This window comes from Ochotona curzoniae, unplaced genomic scaffold, assembly GCF_017591425.1.
Source record: "Ochotona curzoniae isolate NIBS_2020 unplaced genomic scaffold, NIBS_Ocur_1.0 contig_291, whole genome shotgun sequence".
Taxonomy (NCBI): domain Eukaryota; kingdom Metazoa; phylum Chordata; class Mammalia; order Lagomorpha; family Ochotonidae; genus Ochotona; species Ochotona curzoniae.
This window is the reverse complement of record NW_024465649.1, coordinates 5,495,901-5,515,080: the sequence shown is the minus strand read 5'-3', so window position 1 is coordinate 5,515,080 and position 19,180 is coordinate 5,495,901. Positions and strand designations below refer to the sequence as shown.

The window sequence follows — 19,180 nt, the reverse complement described above, 5'->3', positions numbered from 1 at the left end:
GGCCGATACTATGCCGATCCGAAGCCAGGAGCCTCTTCCGGGTCTCCCATGCGGGTGCAGGTTCCCAAAGCTTTGGGCCGTCCTCAACTGCTTTCCCAGGCCACAGGCAGGGAGCTGGAAGGGAAGCGGGGCTGCCGGGATTAGAACCGGCGCCCATATGGGATCCCGGGCGTGCAAGGCGAGGACTTAACCACTTGCGCCACCGCGCCGGGCCCTCCTTTTTTTTTTTTAAGATTTATTTATTTTTAATAGAAAAGCAGATCAGATTTACAGAGAAAAAGAGACAGAGACAAAGATCTTCCATCTACTGGTTCACTGCCCCAAATGGCAGCAACATTGAACTGAGCTGATCCCAAGCCAGGAGCCAGGAGCTTCTTCTGGGTCTCTCATTTGGGTGCAGGGTCCCAAGGCCTTGGGCCATTCTCAACTGCTTTCCCAGGCCCCAAGCAGGGAGCTGGATGGGAAGTGGAGCAGCCAGGACATGAACCGGAGCTCATATGGGATCCTAGCGCTTGCAAGATGAGGATGCAGCCAATAAGCCATCACACCCATCCAAGTTCCTCCCCCCGCCACCCCATTCTTGCAGGAGACTCCAGATGGAGCTCCAGGCTCCTGGCTTCATTGCAGTTAGTTGGAGAAATGAACCAGTAAATTTAAAATTTCTGTGTCTTTTTTTCTATGTATCATTTTGTCTTTTAAATTAATTAAAATCTGAAAAGGAAAAAAAAAACCCTTTGCTTTTTAATGCAAAAATACCAAACTAAAGGTATCCAGGCTGTGTTTCATAATAAAAAGGATAATGGAGGAGTAGGCACTTTGAAATCCTATTCCAGGGCCCGGCACAGTGGCGCAGTGGTTAAGGTCCTTGCCTTGCACGCCCGGGATCCCATATGGGCGCCGGTTCTATCCCGGCAGCCCCACTTCCCTTCCAGCTCCCTGCCTGTGGCCCAGGAAAGCAGTTGAGGACGGCCCAAAGCTTTGGGAACCTGCACCCGTGTGGGAGACCCGGAAGAGGCTCCTGGCTTCGGACCGGCATAGCATTGGCCGTTGCGCTCACTTGGGGAGTGAATCATCGGACGGAAGATCTTCCTCTCTGTCTCTCCTCTCTGTATATCCACCTTTCCAATAAAAAAATAATAAAAATAAATCTTTAAAAAAAAAAAAGAAATCCTATTCCAGTTTTCATCCTTTAGACCCAGTCTTAACCTGTAAAATAAAAGTGTCAGAGTAGACATGACTTCTGTAATAGGTTATGTTGCATAAAGGCCAGCAAATTAAGCATGCCAATCGAGAATTCAGGTGAAAATAAAAGATTGGACATAAAGGTATGAAGAGCTGATCTCATCTTCTTCTTTAAAATAATAAATATTAACAGACAGCTCTCCTCTGGAAGTGTTAGAGGTGGAAAAGTCATTTTGCCACTATCACAGAGAAGGACACTTTCAGTGAGATTCATCAGCTGGAGCATCAATTCAGAGGGAGAGTCCGGTGAGTAACAGGATATTTACATGGCATTAGCCTCCTGACAGAATGTCCAAAAGTTGCACAACAAAAAATATTAAGTACACAGTAGAAAAATCCAACTGCTCAATAATTAACATCACCAATGAGATAAATATCATGTGCCTCTAGATGTGAAATGATAAGATAGACACCTACCCTTTATGCAATTTCTCAGCTTGGAATGTATGAGCTACATCTGATTATAAAAAAATATCAGACAATTCAAAATAAGGAACAATCTATTAAAATAAATGTAGCATGTTCAATCATTAAAGTGTCAATGTCACAAAAAACAGTGTGAGTGGGCCCAGCGGCGTGGCCTAGCCGCTAAAGTCCTCGTCTTGAACACCCCAGGATCCCATGTGGGTGCCAGTTCTAATCCCGGCAGCTCCACTTCCCATCCAGCTCCCTGCTTGGGTCCTGGGAAAGCAGTCGAGGAGAGCCCAAAGCTTTGGAACCCTGCACCCAAATGAGAGACCTGGAAGAGGCTCTGGGCTCCTGGCTTTGGAATGGCTCAGCTCCAACCATTGCGGTCACTTCTGGAGTGAATCATCGGATAGAAGATCTTCCTCTCTCTCTCTCCTCCTCTTTGTATATCTGACTTTGTAATAAAAATAAATAAATCTTAAAAAAAAAAAAAAAAACCAGAGTGAACAACTGTGAAAATGTTGCAATTTAAAGGAAACTAAAGGCCCAGTATTGTGGCATAGTGGGTACAGCCACTACATGTGATTCCGGCAATCTCATCTGGATACTGGTTATAGTCCCCGATGCTACAGTTCCTACCCAGCTGCCTGCTAACGGCCCAAGTGGATGGCACACACTTCCCACTTCAGAGACCCAGAAGAAGCTCCTGGCTCCTAGCTTCAACCTGACCCAGTCCTGGGCATTGCAGCCACCTAGAGCGTAAACCAGCAGGTAAAGATCTCTCCTCTATTCCCACTGTAATTCTTTCAAACCAACATTAACAAAAGAAATGAAGGAAGCCCTGAGAAAGGAAAAAAGGAAAAAAGGAAAGAAGGAAACTAAATGTAAAACCTGTCTTTAGGATTCTCCATTCAAAGTAGTTATAATGTCATTATCTGCATCATCGGATTAAATCAGAATATAGATTAATGCATGTATCTCAATGTTAAAATTTACTGAAGTAATAGAACTGCATATACCAACAAAAAAAATTCTGGGGCCATCACCATGGCACAGCAGGCTAAATTCTATGGCACCAGCATCCTATGTGGACACGGGTTCAAGTCCTGGTTGCTCCACTTCCCATTTAATTCTCTAAGAGCCTGGCACAGTAGCAGAGGATGGTCCAATTCCTCAGTCCCCTAGCCCCACATGGAGACCAGGAATAAGCTTCTGGCTCTTGTTGCTGCAATCATTTGAGCAGCAAACCAGCAGATGGAAAACGTCTCTCTCTCTAACTCTGACTTTCAAGCTAAATGAACAAATCTCACCCAAAAACAAAGATGAATAGCAGTTAGGCAGTGAGATAGGGTAATGACCATAAGAGCATGCGGGCGCTTTCTGTTATGTTGATAATATTTGGGGAAGCATGTTTGTAAAATCATATGAGTTACACTTCTGTATACTTTTCTATAAATACATTATACTTTAATAAACTTAAGTTTGGGCCCAGCGGCGTGGCCTAGTGGCTCAAGTCCTCGCCTTGAACGCGCCAGGATCCCACATGGACGCCAGTTCTAATCCCGACAGCTCCACTTCCCATCCAGCTCCCTGCTTGGGGCCTGGGAAAGCAGTCGAGGACAGCCCAAAGCCTTGGGACCCTGCAGCAACGTGAGAGACCCGGAAGAGGTTCCTAGATCCTGGCTTCAGATCAGTGCAGCATTGGCCATTGTGGTCACTTATGGAGTGAATCATCAGGCAGAAGATCTTTCTCTCTGTCTCTCCTCCTCTCTATATATTTGACTTATAATAGAAAAAAAAAGTTAATGAAAAAAATCTCTCCCGTGAAGCATGAGGCACAGCTTAGTTTTCCACTTGAGTGACACATGCCACTATGATCTCTATAAAACCCCTCAGGGACACAAGATGACATCCCCACTCATATTTCATCTATACCACCCACCAGACACCTGCAATGTTATAACTGCTTCAGGAAAATGATCAATGTATTATAAATGTAAACTTGTTTTAATCAATTTAATAATTTATTTAAAATAAAATTAACTACAGAAGCATTTATTACAAGAAAATTAAAATCATTCATTATAGACCAATGTGCTTGTCAAATGACACTGAGTTAACCTAGAACCATTTTAGGATCATATCAGTTTAGTCATAGATGGATTTCCTACGCTTCTGTCCCAGTTATTACAAAGTTACGCCAAATTCCCTTCTGAAAAGCACTGCTCATATTCATCCCTACCCAGAAGGCATAGTTTCAGAAAGTAAAACAGGCTGAGAATTCAGCAGTAATATTTCATAAACTCAGTGAAAAAAATACAAGAAGAAATTTTGTTGGAAGAAAAACCATTTAACTTTCGCTTTGTAAAACTTTCTCCTATCAATCAGATTCTTTTTTTATATTAATTTATTTTTATTGGAAAGGCAGATATACAGAGAAGGAGAGACAGAGAGGAAGATCTTCCTTCTGATGGTTCCCTCCCCAAGTGGCCGCAATGGCTGGAGCTGAGCAATCCAAAGCTAGGAGCCAATAGCTCTTCCAGGTCTCTCATTTGGGTGCAGGGACCCAAAGTTTTGATTCCATCCCTGACTGTTTTCCCAGGCCCCAAGCAGAGAGCTGGATGGGAAGTGGGGCTGCCGGAATTAGAACTGGTGCCCATATGGGATCCCAGTCACATTCAAGATAAGGACTTAAACCACTACGGTATCATGCTGGGCCCAGATTTGTTCTATCTATCTATCTATCTGGTCATTCTAATGTTTCTCCCCGAACACAACTCATAAAATTTGCTGGAGTAGGAGTCTGATCTAGCAGAGAAGATGCCCACATCCAGAGGCTGATGCTGTGGCACAGCCACTAAAGCTGTCACATGTGAAACCGGCTTCCCATATGGACAATGGTTAGTGCTCCAGCTGCTCTTCTTCCAATCAGGTTCCCTGTTAAGGGGCTGGGAAAGCATCAGAAGATAACCCCAGTGTTGGGCTCCTGAAAATCACACAGGAACCCACAACAAAGCTCCAGGCCCCTGGTTTTAGGGGATGAATCATAGGAAGATCTCTCTGTCACCCTGCCTCCCTCCAGAGCTCTTTTAAATAAGTAAATAAATAAATCTTTACTAAGAGAGAGAGAGAGTTGCTCACGTCCCGCGTCAGATGACTCAGGTCAATACCGAACCCTGCTCCTGAATTCAGCTTCCTGTTTAGGCAAATGCGGGAGACAAACACTTGGCTGCCTACTATTCATTTGGGAAACCTGCATTAAGCTCTGGGTTCCAGTTTTTAGCCCAATTCAAGCCATTTGGGGACTGAACCAACATACAGGAACTCTTTTTCAAATTTTAAAGGGGAAAAAAAAGTAATTCTTCATGGCTACTCGATTCACTTTTATGTCTAAAAACGGGACAAAGAGGCAGCAGAGCTCCTACAGACACGCCTAGCCTGAACAATGCTGGGCTGGAGTGGCAGAAATTACCTTAGCTCCTGGGTGCTGCTGCAGGAACCGCTTATCTATATGCAGATGGAGACTCCCATTTGTCTCAGACTTTTTGTTTTGAAAATAATGATTCACAAAAAATAAAATAAAAAATTATAATTTTTAATAACTATATACATATGGTTTAACTATAAAAAATAATGATTCAGTTATTTATTAGTCTTAATTAAATTATTATTCAAAGGCCACAGCCATGAATTTGCAAGCTAATCCTACACCTGTTACCAGCATCCGATATAGGCACGTTTGTGACTTCTGGCTGCTGTACAATTCCCTTCTTGTGGTCTGGGAAAGCAGCAGAGGATGGCCCAAGTCCTTGGACCCCTACATCCACATGGGGTACCTAGAACAAATTCCTGGCTCATGGCTTCGGATGAGCTCAGCTCTAGCTATGACAACCTTTTGGAGAGTGATCAGTGGAAAAAAGTTCTCTCTCTCTCATTCTCTCTTTTGTAACTCTTTCAAGCAAAAAGAAATAAATCTTTTATAAAAAGTCAGTTATTCATGGACCACACATTTTACATGTGCTCCCAAATGTAGGCAAATGTATTTATATTTTCCATGACTTCCTCTGCAATAAATTATCATTTGATTATGTGGAAAGCCAGAACAACTTTCTATTGAAAGAGGAAAAAAGGCCCCAGTGCCGTGGCCTACTGGCTACAGTCCTTGCCTTGAAAGCGCCAGGATCCCACATGGACACCGGTTCTAATCCTGGCAGCTCCACTTCCCATCCAGCTCCCTGCTTGTGACCTGAGAAAGCAGTTGAGGACTGGCCCAAAGCCTTGGGACCCTGCACCCGTGTGGGAGACCTGGATGAGGCTCTGGGCTCCTGGCTTCAGATCGGCACAGCACCGGCTGTTGCGGTCATGTGTGGAATGAATCATCGGAAGGAAGATCTTCCTCTCTGTCTCTCCTCCTCTCTGTATATTTGACTTTGTAATAAAAATAAATAAATTTCAAAAAACAAAAAGAGGGAAAAAAGATCTTATCTTATTTTTAACTGAGAGGCAGACTTATGAGAGGAGACAGAGAAAGATTGCTCTTCCATCCACTGGTTCACTCTCCAAACAGCCAGAGCAGCTGGAGCTGAGCCAGGAATCCAGGAACTTCCAGGATGTCTGAAATGTGGGTTCAGGAGCCCAAGGACTTAAGCCATCCTCTGCTGCTTCCCCATACCATAAGCAGGGAGCTGGATGGGAAGCGGAGCAGCCAGAACTTAATTCAGCACCCATCTGGGATGCTGGTGCTCATCTGGGATCAGTGTCCATTTTGGATGCTGGTGGAAGCTTAGCCTGCTCTGCTATAGGAAGGGCAGATTAAAGAGAGAAGGAAAGGGCCTGGTGCAATTGCCTAGTGGCTTAATCTTAACCTTGCAACTGCTGGGATTCCATATGGGTGCCGGTTCATATCCTGACTGCTCCGTTGCCTATCCAGCTTCCTGCTTGTGGTCTGGGAAAGCAGATGAGGATAGCCCAAAGCCTTGGGACCCTGTAGCCATGTGGGAGACCTAGAAGAAGCTGCCGGCTCCTGGCTTTGGATCCGCTCAGTTCCAGCCACTGCAGCCACTTAAGGAGTAGACCAGCAGACAGATCTTTCTGTATCTCCTTCTCTGTGAATCTAATAATAATAACAGTAATAGTAAAATAAATCTTTAAAAAGAGAGACAGGAAAACTTTCCATCTGCTCGTTCAGTCCACAAATGGCCACAAAAGCCAAAGTTGAGCCAATCTAAAGCTAACAGCCACGAGCCCCCTCTGGTTCTCCGATAGGGTTTAGGGTCCCAGGCCTTGTGCCATTCTCTATTGCTTTCCCAGGCCACAAGTAAATAGCTGAGTGGAAAGTGAAGAATGTGGCACATGAACCAGTACCCATATAGAATGCTGGTGTCTGTAGGTGGAAGATCACCCATTTGACCATCATGGTCTCCCCCTCCATGTTGTTTTTTTACTTCCCAGCAACCATATATTTATAAACTTAGCAATAACTGTTAGATTCCAATAGTAATATCTAACTAGAGGACACAGCTCTTTTCTAGATAGATGTAGATATAGATAAAGACATAGATATAGACACAGATATAGAAATAGACATAGATATAGATATACATAAAGGTTACAGAGAGAAAGGGAGAGACAGAACTCCATGGCCTGTTTCTCTCCACATGGCCACTATGACTGGTGCTTCATCCAGGAACTCCATCCAGGTCTCGTTTCTGTGCGACAGGGGCCCATGCCTCAGGACATGCTTTGGACAGGTGAATAGCAGGCAGCTGCACTGGGCGCAGCCAGAACTAGTGCTCATGTGAGATGGTGGTGTCACAAGCAGTGGCTTAACTGTCGTGCCACACACTGGCCCCAAGGAACCATTTTTTATTAGTTGCTGAAACTCCTTTAAAATCTTCATAGTTAACACAGAACTGTGCAGACAAGAAAATGTTTTAAGATAGCTGGTTGCTTGCTTCCCAGCTTGAGTTAGATATCTGAGTCACAATTCCTTTTACACAATGATTACATTTGGCAGCTTTATGTGTGCTAACTCTGCTCTCTGTGTTCCAAAAGCTAGAAAACACACTTTCAACTTTGAAACCAACACATCAGGGCATGCTCACAAATGAACTAAAAAAGGAGATCTACAAAGTTAATTTAATATAAAAGTTCCTTTAATATTAGATATAAAGAAATATCTGCCAGAGTCATACATAATCCTGACTATGAAACCTATCTGGGGCCCGGCACAATATTGTAGTGGTTAAAGTCCTCGCCTTGCGCGCGCTGGGATCCCATATGGGCACTGGTTCTAGTCCCGGCAGCCCGGCTTCCCATCCAGCTCCCTGCTTGTGGCCTGGGAAAGCAGTCGAGGACGGTCCATATCCTTGGGACCCTGCACCCGCGTGGGAGACCCAGAAGAGCTCCTGGCTCCTAACTTTGGATTGGTTCAGCTCCAGCCACTGCGGCTGCTTGGGGAGTGAACCATCAAACGAAAGATCTTCCTCTCTGTCTTTCCTTCTCTCAGCATATCTGCCTTTCCAGCAAAAATAAATAAATCTTTAAAAAAGAAACCTATCTGTATAAGTAATATAAATAATGCATATGAATGTATAGGAGTGGGGTGGGTGGTTGTACTAGCATGTTAATATGATAAAGCTTCACCATTTCTGAATACAGGTGGCACTCAGAGAGAATTGGTTCCCGGACCTCCTCAGATGCTCATATTCCTTACATAGAATGGCATATATGCATATAACCTGCATACATTCTTTTTTTTTTTTAAAGATTTATTTTTATTATTTTTTCATTGGAAAGGCGGATATACAGAGAGGAGAGACAGAGAGGAAGATCTTCCATCCGATGATTCACTCCCCAAGTGAGCGCAATGGGCCGATACTATGCCGATCCGAAGCCAGGAGCCTCTTCCGGGTCTCCCACACGGGTGCAGGGTCCCAAAGTTTTGGGCCGTCCTCGACTGCCTTCCCGGGCCACAAGCAGGGAGCTGGAAGGGAAGCGGGGCTGCCGGGATTAGAACCGGCGCCCATATGGGATCCCGGGCGTGCAAGGTGAGGACCTTTAACCACTTGCGCCACCGCGCCGGGCCCCATTCTTTAAAATATCAAAAAATATGTGCAAATAGCTGCTATACAATGTGATTTACAGAAAAATAACAATAATAAAAATGTCCATTCAGACTTGATCACTATAGGAGCCAGGATTGTGGAGTAGCAGGTAAAGGCACTGCCTGTGATGTTGGCATCCTTTTCCACCATTACTTCATGTCCTGGCTGCTCTGCTTCTGATCCAGCTCCTTGATCATGTGCCTGGGAAAGCAGCAAAACATGTCCCAGGTGCCGCGTCCCTGCCGTCCCTATGGGAGACCTGGAAGAAGTCCCCAGCTCCCAGCCTGGCACTGGCCCACTGCTGCAGCCATCTAAAGAGCAGGTGGAAGAACTAACTCTCCCCCTCACCACACTATCTTCCCCTCATTCTTCCAAATAATTAACACATGCTTTAAAAAAAGTTTACATTAAACAGGTGTATTTTTCTCAAAATAATATACTTAATTGCCATCATTATGCACAATGCATATAAGGCAAAGAATAGCTCTAGTATACATCTTATCTGCCTACCCCTGGCAACATGTACCATTTTAGAAGACTAAGTAGAGAACAAATCTTTTTGTTATATATATTTAGAATAGTATCTCCCCCTAAAATCACTAGGCTAAGGTTGTCACGCGTTATCAAACACTCTAATAAACTGCTGATGCCTTCTTAAAATCTTTACCATACTTTCATACTTAGGATGCAACTACATACATTTCCCCAAGTATTTATATGGACAATATAGTGCCTCACTATACCTTTTAGGTTATCAATCTCATTTCAAGTTCTTTTTCGATTATAAAATCTGACTAAAGCAGCATCACTGCATTACCTAGGTTGAGAAGATGAATCAAAATTAACAAATATGCTGATTCCAAAGGTTTAAAAAAATAAATGGGCCCAGTGCAGTAGTCTGGTGGCTAAAGTCCTTGCCTTGAATGAGCGAGAATCCCATATAGGCGCCACCTCTAATCCCGGCAGCCCTGCTTCCCATCCAGCTCCCTGCTTTTGGACTGGAAAAGCAGTCAAGGATGGCCCAAAGCTTTGGGACCCTGCACCCATGTGGGCAACTCAGCAAAAGCTCCGAGTTCCTGGCTTCGGATCGGCGCAGCTCCAGCCGTTGCAGCTGTTTGCAGAGTGAATCAATAAACAGAAGACCTTCCTCTCTGTCTCTTCTCTATATATATCTGACTTTGCAATAAAAATAAGTAAATTTTAAAAGAAAACATAAGATGTCTCACTTTAATAATTAAGATTCTTCTTTTTTAAATTTATGATACAGTTCCACAGGCTCAGGGACTTCCTCCCCTCCCTTCCCAGTTCCCAACCCCCGCACTTCTTCCCCTATATTATTGCAATGACATAGTCCTGAGTAAGATTCTTCTTTAGACAACTCCTAACTAGCTTTGCAATTGTAACTGACATGGAAACTGAGTAATAATGGTATAACTTAAGAAAAACACATTTACTAACTACCTTCAGCTATCAGATACAGATCCATGAAATGGCTGATGCTTTAAAAATTAATTTTAAAGGCATTTTTTAGAAGTCTTACCATGAGCTGTGTAGTTTGTACAGTTAACTGGTTCTTGTGTAGCATTATTTATTTGTGGATCTTTACAAATATATGTACAAAAAAAGTTAAGGAAACACAAACTGCATTCCAATACAAAACATCATCTTCCACATCTCTGATACACTAGTGTTTGTATTCACACAGAAAAAGAGCTGCGAAGGTCTAAGGCAACAGCAAAGGTTATGCTTTCCCCAACTAATACCTGAACATTCCTTCCAGGAGGAGCATTAGCCTAATAAATTAAAAGCTCTAATTTGTATAAACACAGTATAAACACAAAACCAAAATTCACACAAAAATTGTAACCAAATTATTTTGAGGGCTTAAATTTAAAAACAAATCAGTTTCTAGAGGTTTGGGGCTGTACTAAGTGTTAGAGTCACCAGAATTACTGTACACATAATTTCTTATAGCACAACCTTGTGAGTATGTTAGCATGAGCACAGACAGGGGCTCAAAGTTCAAATGGTTTACTTGAGGCCACACAAATGGTACAAATGTCTGGGACAGCTTCCTTCAGGCTGTGAGGTCACCCTACCAAGATTTCAACTTTCTCACAACAGGTGCAATAATTTTCCTCTGGTAATATTCAGAACACCAGGGGAGGACATTGCTCTACCTACTAAATATTTTACTGCTCACACTAACAGGGGCTAAGAATGGCCCTCAGCAGGTATCTCTGGAAATGACCTTGCCCAGTGATTTTAAAATCACTATTATGTTTATGCCATGAATAGCAGGCATTTCCCATGTATCACCAACTACAATTTCAGTCACTTCTCTCAAGGGTTTAAGTCTTCCCACTGCACAATTTTCTTTTTTTGGAGAAAATGAATCCTGCCAATAAAAAGATTTACCTTATCACATTAAAGTTAACTTTAAGTGATTCTCAAATGTCGCACCTTAGAGCTATTCCATTAAAGTCTAACAATGGCTACCTCCTCTACAAAAGTACCACATAATTTTCTTAATTTAAATTTTTTTTCTCACAGGATCTTGTACCTGTGACTTTGTTTCCCGTTCTGCAATCTTTATGAATACCACCCAATTTTGTACAGAAGTAGCTATAAATCTAACTATAACTCTTATTTCACCTTGTTCCTACATGTCACAAAGCTGTACTTTTCGTAGAGAAGATCCAACTCACCTTTCAGCCTCAGTTCCTTCATCCCTATACACACAGCGAAAATAAATTAGTTAATTAAATAAAAAATAAATACAGTCCTAGTATGCCAGGCGCTGACCTAAATGCATCACCTATTTTAAAAACCCCAACAGCCTCTGAAGTTGGTGCCACGGTTATCCATATTTCCATTTTCATTTAAAAAAAAAAAAAGCAGAGTTCAAACAATTTGCTCAAGATTACAAAGTGCACGAAGGAATTCGCTCCCTGACAGTCTAGCAGATCAGGAGTTTGAGGACAACAGGAGGTAACACATTCAAAGTGATGAAGTAACAACACGTGTTGGAAGGATGGCTACCTTAAAAATCAGTTGTCAGTCTCCGAGTCGGAGTTATTGCTGGTTAAACCTGCTACCCCTGCGTCACGAGGTCCCGGAACTGCGCTGGGCACACTTGGCCGTCTACGTGTTTGCTGGGCCAGTGACCACACTGGTTAAAGCGCAGGTGGACCAGAAGGGGAAGCACCAAGGACACCGCACAGGGCGGCCTCCGCCTCACTCCTTCGGACAGCTCCAGGCTCCCGCGGCTCTAGGAGGCCACAGGCTGGCCGTTCCCTGGGGAAGCCCTAGCCCGCCCGGAGGGATGCTACCCACTCGAGACCCACATCTACCTCGCCTCCTCCCAGGCAGGGAGCTCCCCACAGAGGATATTGTCCCACTCTGAGGTCCTCGCACTTGATCGTCTCCTCGCCCCCGGCGGCGGCGGTGGCGGCAGCCCCCGAAGGGCCTGTATTGATCGTCACGAGCCACAGGACACCGAGGAGCTGAGCCACCACGGCCTCCGAAGCACGGAGCCCGGAGGGCCAGGGGGCCGCCATGATGGACACCGGGGCGCGTCCTCGACACTTCCGCTTCCGCCTCGGCAGGGCTGCTCCAGGACAGGCGGAGACAGGAACCCTTAAAGGGACAGCTTCCGAGGCCGGCGTTCTGTTTCCTGGCTGTGTGTCTAGCAGGTGGCCCGCTGCGTTATGTGGGAAAACATCCCTTAGTGTACGTCCCTGTGCTTTCCCTCGGGTAGAACTCCCCCCCACGACCCCTTGGAACTCGCACAGGTTGATCTTAAAGCGATTGAAGGAGAGGCAGCCTGCAGGAATGCCCTGTTTCTGCCCCAAGCTCGCTCCTGGTGCGTCAAGCCTAGGGGCGGCCTGTGTGAATATAAACCCTAGCTTTCTTTCCTTCTCCCTGGCTCCCTCCCTGTTCCCAATTTATTTTGTGTTTTGAAGCTTTAGTCTTTAGTATTATTAGCAGCAACAACGACGAAATACATAACAATAGCTTCCAGACAGGTGAAAAAAAAACCATAATAAATTCTGGGAAAATGGGCCTCATTAATAATATAGTTACAGACTTTTAGTGAAGCCACATTCCTGTGGAAGTTACTGATGATATTTATGCAAGCATCAGGTTTTCTTTAAAAAGAGAGGAAAAGAAGAAGATGGACCTGGCAGGATGGCTCAGTTAGCTAATCCTCTACCCGCAATGCTAGGATCCCATATGGGCACTGGTTTATGTCCCAGCTCTCTGCTTGTGGCCTGAGAAAGCAGTAGAGGATCGCTCAAGGTTTTGGGACCCTGCACCCCTGTGGGAGACCCAGAAGAAGCTCCTGGCTCCTAGCTCCAGATCGGCTGTGCTCAGCTTCAGCCTTTGTGGTCATTTGGAGAATGAAGCAGCAGATGCTAGGTCCTTCTCCCCGTGTTTCCTTTTCTCTGTAAGTATTCCCAATAAAAATAAATACATCTTAAAGACAGGGAAGGGCAGCAGCTGGGACACAAACCAGTGCCTCTGTAGGACGCCAGGACTAGCAGGTGGAGGATTAGCCTGGTGTGCCACTTCACCAGCTCCAACATTAACGTTTTCAAATCTCTCTGAGCAGTGAGCACTTCACTGATGCCACTTGAAGTTTCTGGAGGCAGGAGTGCCAGCAAGCCACCTACCTGTCCCTCTGAGGTTCTGTTCTGATCCTTCCCAGAGAAGTGCTTCTGTTGGCAAGGTATCTTGCTGCTTCTTTTCCCCTTAGCTCACATCTCTGCAGATGTTTTGGTTCCTTCTTTTTGTTCTCATTCTTGATGGAGGAAAACAGTTTGCCAAACTCAGGGGTAGTTCAGAATTACGCACTGGGTTCTGGGAGAAACAGCACCATCACTGGGGCTGCCTTCGCTTCCTCATTTCTCATTGCATATCTGAACACTCCTGCAAGTCTGACAGCATTTGGCTGTTGAGGACCTTGGAGTGAGTCCATCAGTAGAATACAAGGTTGTTGGTAGCTAGTACGGCTTTAAATGTCTTCCACATACCATCTCCAAATGTCCTGATCAAATTTGAAGGTACCCATAAAGCATCAGCCTCAAAGACCCCAAAAGGACATTGACCTTAATTCATTACTAAGCTAAGTTGGAATAAAATCATGTTTTCAGATTTCCGAATCTGTGCTCTTGCTGTTATAATACAATGCTTCCAGTGACTTTCTAATCTAGAGAAGCTTGAGGAAGGGTTATAGGAACAGAATTTAAGAGCTCTATTTCACACACACACACACAAAAAGTATTACAACCTCTTTTTTTTTCAGCAGGGAACCTTTGAAGAACCTAGATGTTTTCTGCCTTTTGTTAATTCCTGCCTTCATGGCTTGGCTGGGGGCTGTGTGAGCTCCAGGACACCTGGCAGGTCGTGTAGGCAGACCACTCCTCAGCAGCGTCTGGTGTCTGTTAAGATTCACCGCCCTATAGCTCATCGATTTGTACTTTTTGAAAGTTGCTTCTTTCAAATCCACCAATAGAAGCCTGCTAAATCATGACTGTATAATTAATAGCCTGAAATGTATAAGAACTGGGGGGCTTGAGCTCTGGCTCTCTCTTGCTCACGCTTCTTTTTGTCCTCCCTGTGGATCCTGCAGCAGCCTCAGCTGCGGCTGCCCCTTTCCCACCCAGCCATGCTGGGCTGGGGGAGGTGGCTGGGAGACCTGGGTTAACCTGAGTAAACCACCTTTATGCCTTAGCACCGACTTCAGACTTGATGATTATCTGGGGATTTCAAAATCCGGCACCACACCTTTAGTTGGAAATTTTTGGTGAGGCTACGAAAACAAATCAGAGTGTTCGTGATTACACCAAGTGAAAAGTCAAAGACTTTTTCCCCTCCATCTTTTCCTTCTCAATTTCTGTATGCTATTTTCTTTCTTTGTTTTTTTTTTAAAGAATTATTTATTTTTATTGTACAATCAGATATACAGAGAAAAGGAGAGACAGAGAGGAAGATCTTCTGTCCCATGATTCACTCCCCAAGTGAGCGCAATGGCCGGTCCTGCTCCGATCCGAAGTCAGGAGCCAGGAGCTCTTCCGGGTCTCCCACACGAGTGCAGGGTCCCAAGACTTTGGGCTGTCTGCGACGGCTTTCCCAGGCCACAAGCAGGGAGCTGGATGGGAAGCAGGGCTGCTGGGATTAGAACCAGCAACCTTATGGGATCCAGGCGTGTTCAAGGAGAGGACTTTAGCTGCTAGGCCACCGCACTGGGCCCTCTGTTTGTTTAAAGATTTGTTACTTATTTATTCACTGGAAAGTCGGATATACAGAGAGAAGGAGAGACAGAGAGGAAGATCTTTCGTCCAGTGAATCATTCCCCAAGCAGCCACAACAGCTGGAGCTGTTCCAATCTGAAGCCAGGAGCCTCTTCTGGGTCTCCTACACAGGTACCTGGTCCCAAGGCTTTGGGCTGTCCTTGACTGCTTTCCCAGGCCACAAGCAGGGAGCTGGATGGGAAGTGGAGCTGCCAGGATTAGAACCGGCGCCCATATGTGATCCTGGAATATTCAACGCAAGGACTTTAGCCACTAGGCTACAGCACCAGACCCTGTATGTTCCTGAAATTCTGTACTAGAGAATTTACATAATGAGAAAAAAATGCTTTTTTGAAAATGAAAATTTAATTCAATATATTTAGCATTGGAAAGATGTTTGAACTTGAAATCTTTACACTAATCCTAACTTTGAAGAATTATATTGTACAGTGTTTTTAAAATTTTGGGTAGCATCCAAATCACCTGCTTCTGGCACATTGCTTAAGAGGAAGCTTGGAGCACGTTCCATGTTTGAGTGCCTGGGTGCAGATACGGTTCTGCTTTCAGTGCCAGCTTCATGCTGATGTTCACTCTGGCAAGTAGCAGGTTCAAGTCCTTGAGTCCCTGCTACCCACGTGGGACACCTGGGTGCAGTTCTGGATTCCTGCCTCTGACCTGGAAATGTGCACATTTGGAAAGTGAAACATCAATAGAAAATCTCTTTCAAATAATAAAAATAATAAAAATGTATATTAAAAATGCATCAGCTGCAATGTCTGCTGAAACAGGATGATGGTTCTCACCCTCAGAGTTTCTGATACAGGGATCTGGAGTGAGGCCAGCTGATTCGCATTTCTCAAAAATTTCAAAGCAACATTAGTGTTGCTGATCCATGGGCCATACTTTTTTTTTTTTGTAATATTTCTTTGTTTTATTTGAAAGGCAGATTTACAGAGAGGAGAGACAGAGAGATCTTCCATCCACTGAAATGGATGGCTCACTCCTGAAATGGATACATGGGCCAGGGCTGGGCCAGTCTGAAGAGGAGCTTCTTTGGGGTCTCTCACACGGGTGCAGGTGCCCAGCACTTGAACCATCTTTCACTGTTTCTCCATATATGTTGGCAGGGAGCTGGATCAGAAGCAGAGCAACCAGGACTTGAATCAGAGCCCACATGAGATGCTGACACCAGCCCCCATGGCCCATGCTTTGAGAATAAGGGTATGATATGTTATGAGCTGGCTCGTTTGGGAATATAGTTTGGTAGAAACTTAGGAGGGCAGACACCCATGTTAGTGTGTAAGAGGTGTCAAAGAGAGAAGATAAGTTTTTGTGGGAAGGAATTTAGCAGCCTCAGAAATGTAAGCTTCCTTGGATATTTACACATAAAAACTGTACCCCGTGCATGATAACCTTATAGAGGAGTCCCAGACTTACCCTCTCCACCCCCCACCAGATATCCCAGGAGACTCTTCCTTGCCATGGAATTTATTTAGTCTGATAGCACTGTGTAAATAAAGCCTTTGAAGGAATTTCACAAATTTCATCTCCCGAGAAGGTCCTTTGCTCACCAACACAAGCAAGATAAAAGGGAAGAGGAAATAGCAGCAAGAAGTGTACCCTATCCTCTACTGACCCCAGTGTGAGTGCAGACGGCACACAGCTCCGTACTGAGTGGGCCCCCTGCCTGCTAGGCACACTGCTTCACGCAGTCTCACTAGCACACTTGCTTACTGCCAAGCTCTGGCTCACATCTGAAACTGTTTTCTCACAGGGGCAAGAACCTCTGTTCTAGCTGTCACCAGAAAATGAACTGTTTGAAATAGTAGTTCTTTAAGCTTTATGTGGTTTGAACGAGACTGAAATTTCCCATGTGCTGGTTTACTCTCCAGATGCTGACTGCAATGCGGACTGGCCAGGAACACATTCCCCGCTGTTAGCTGGAAAACTGGTGACATGAGTCCAGGTTCGTGTTCTGCTTGCGCTGACAATTTATGAAACCAGTTACAATAAAGTTCTGTTTAAGTAAAAGAAAGAGAAACTCCAAACAATCCAGTCAGAGGGGCTAATAGAGACACCCTGCCTGCATGGACTCCCAGCCTAGAGTGTTTCTGACTTCCCCGCATTATCTCGAAGGAACAAAGGTAAAGCTTACACAATAGTAAGGGTGCATCTTAATGGAGCCCTTTCTAGGTTGTTATTATGGAAACCTAGATCTTGTCATCATTGATAAGTATTTGTTTCAAAGGGTATCCAGCTTGTCCCGTGTTTACATGCTGGGAAGGAGCTGAGGGGTGGCCTTTGTCTGGCCTGCTTTCAGTCCCTGGGTCCCTCAGCAGCTGAGGAACACACTAACTTGAGCTGCCACTGCTGCCTCCCAATATGCCTATTAACAAGAGGCCAGGATTTGGAGGGGAGCCAGGATTCAAACCCCTGGACTCCAGTAGGAGACACAGGTGTCCTGAGCAGGGGTTTAACTACTGCACCAAATGTCTACAGGATCCTATTTAAAGTGATGTATTTAAGTGTTATAACTGCATTTAAATTTTTATTAACATTGCAACATTGCTCAGCTATTTTTATCTGGAAACATGTATAATTAATTCATGTTTTAAATCGCAGGAAATTTGAAATTTACTAGCTCAATTTTAAACTTGTTACTTTGAGTGAACTTCTTCTTTTCTCCCTCCTTCCTTCCCTTTCATTTCTTACTTTTTGCCCTTTTATTCTCCTCCCTCCCCTCTTTTTCCAAAAAAAAAAAAAAATTCACTATGTGCCCAGTGTTTAGGCTAGACTCCAGGGATGCAAAATATGAGGAGGCAGGGATTCAGCAACTTTATATTAGGTAGGGAGAAGTAGCATTAATTAAAATACAATTTGATGGTTCTTAATGTAGAATTAGTAGCCACTGGGCCGGCTGCAATAGGGTAGTGGTTAAAGTCCTCACCTTGCATGCACCAAGTTTTAATCCCTGCAGCCCCACTTCCCATCCAGCTTCCTGCTTGTGGCCTGGGAAAGCAGTCAAGAATGGTTCAAAGCCTTGGGACCATGCACCCACGGGGGAGGCCTGGAAGAGGCTCCTGGGTTTGGATTGGCTCAGCTCCAGCCATTGAAGCTGCTTGGGGAGTGAACCATCGGACAGATCTTCCTCTGTCTCTTCTCTCTGTATATCTTATTTTCCAATAAAAATAAATAAAATTTGTAAAAAAAAAATTAGTTGCCACTGTAGTGAGACAAACATTTTGTTAAAGTATTACCCCACAGTAGGAATTGAAGCATTATGTTTTGTCACTATAACCAGTTGTCACTAAAATCAGGGTAATTAAAACTCCAGGAACACTGAATCAACATATATTTTAGGACGCATGCTTATGTAAAAATGGACAGCATAGAAAACTAACCCCTCAATTTAAAGAAAAACAAAACAATTAATAATATGGAATAATCTACATCTCATCTACATATCATCCATGTGCATTATCCTGAGATTAGATTTAGGAAAAGGTTGGAGGTTAAGGGTTAGATAAAATCCCCTTGGAGATTTTTATCTTGTATCTTGATATATACAGAATGTCTTGTATATCTACTATTTGATAATAAAGTAACTTTGCATTTTGACTACCATTTTGACTCTATCAGAATGCTGTGGTTTATTTTGAAACTACAGTCTAAAAACTCAAATGCTTAAAGGAGACAACTTCTGATTTGAATTTATTGAAATTATGACAAAATTAGATGTTTTCATACTGACTACTATATTACTGATGTCTGTTTTTGATCATTTTAGTAGGTTTTGAACAATTAAGAATTGAAAATACTGCTGCTTTTCTAGTTAATACCATTACAAAAATCTCTAGTATCAATGAATATTCTTTCCTACAATGTATAAATTAAAATGAACAAGGAAGGTTTCTATGGGAAGGAAACAATATAAAATTTTTGATTCTGGAACTGATATCAAAACAAAAACTCACTTTCTCATCTTACTTTCCTTTAATCTCTTTTTTCTCATGGTGTAGAAAGATATGACTATTTCTTTGCAAACACAGTCTCTCATCACATGATTACTAGGTTTTTAATATTTAGTAAGAACTTGAATCATTGTTTACATTGCCAAATTTCTTTATC

General features: G+C 43.8%; 1 protein-coding gene across 2 annotated transcripts in view; it reads right to left on the bottom strand.

Moving 5' to 3' along the window:
* TM2D1 (TM2 domain containing 1) overlaps nucleotides 1-12,341 on the bottom strand; it is a 43,526-nt gene extending 31,185 nt beyond the window's left edge. For both annotated transcript variants that reach the window (XM_040978448.1, XM_040978447.1), the window contains exons 1-2: nucleotides 12,150-12,341; nucleotides 10,297-10,370 (exon numbers count right to left, since the gene is read on the bottom strand). In XM_040978448.1, the coding sequence (XP_040834382.1) occupies nucleotides 10,297-10,370; nucleotides 12,150-12,316 (241 nt within the window). In that variant the 5' untranslated portion in view covers nucleotides 12,317-12,341. The remainder of the gene's footprint in view (nucleotides 1-10,296; nucleotides 10,371-12,149) is intronic.
* Between the last annotated feature and the right edge of the window lie 6,839 nt (nucleotides 12,342-19,180).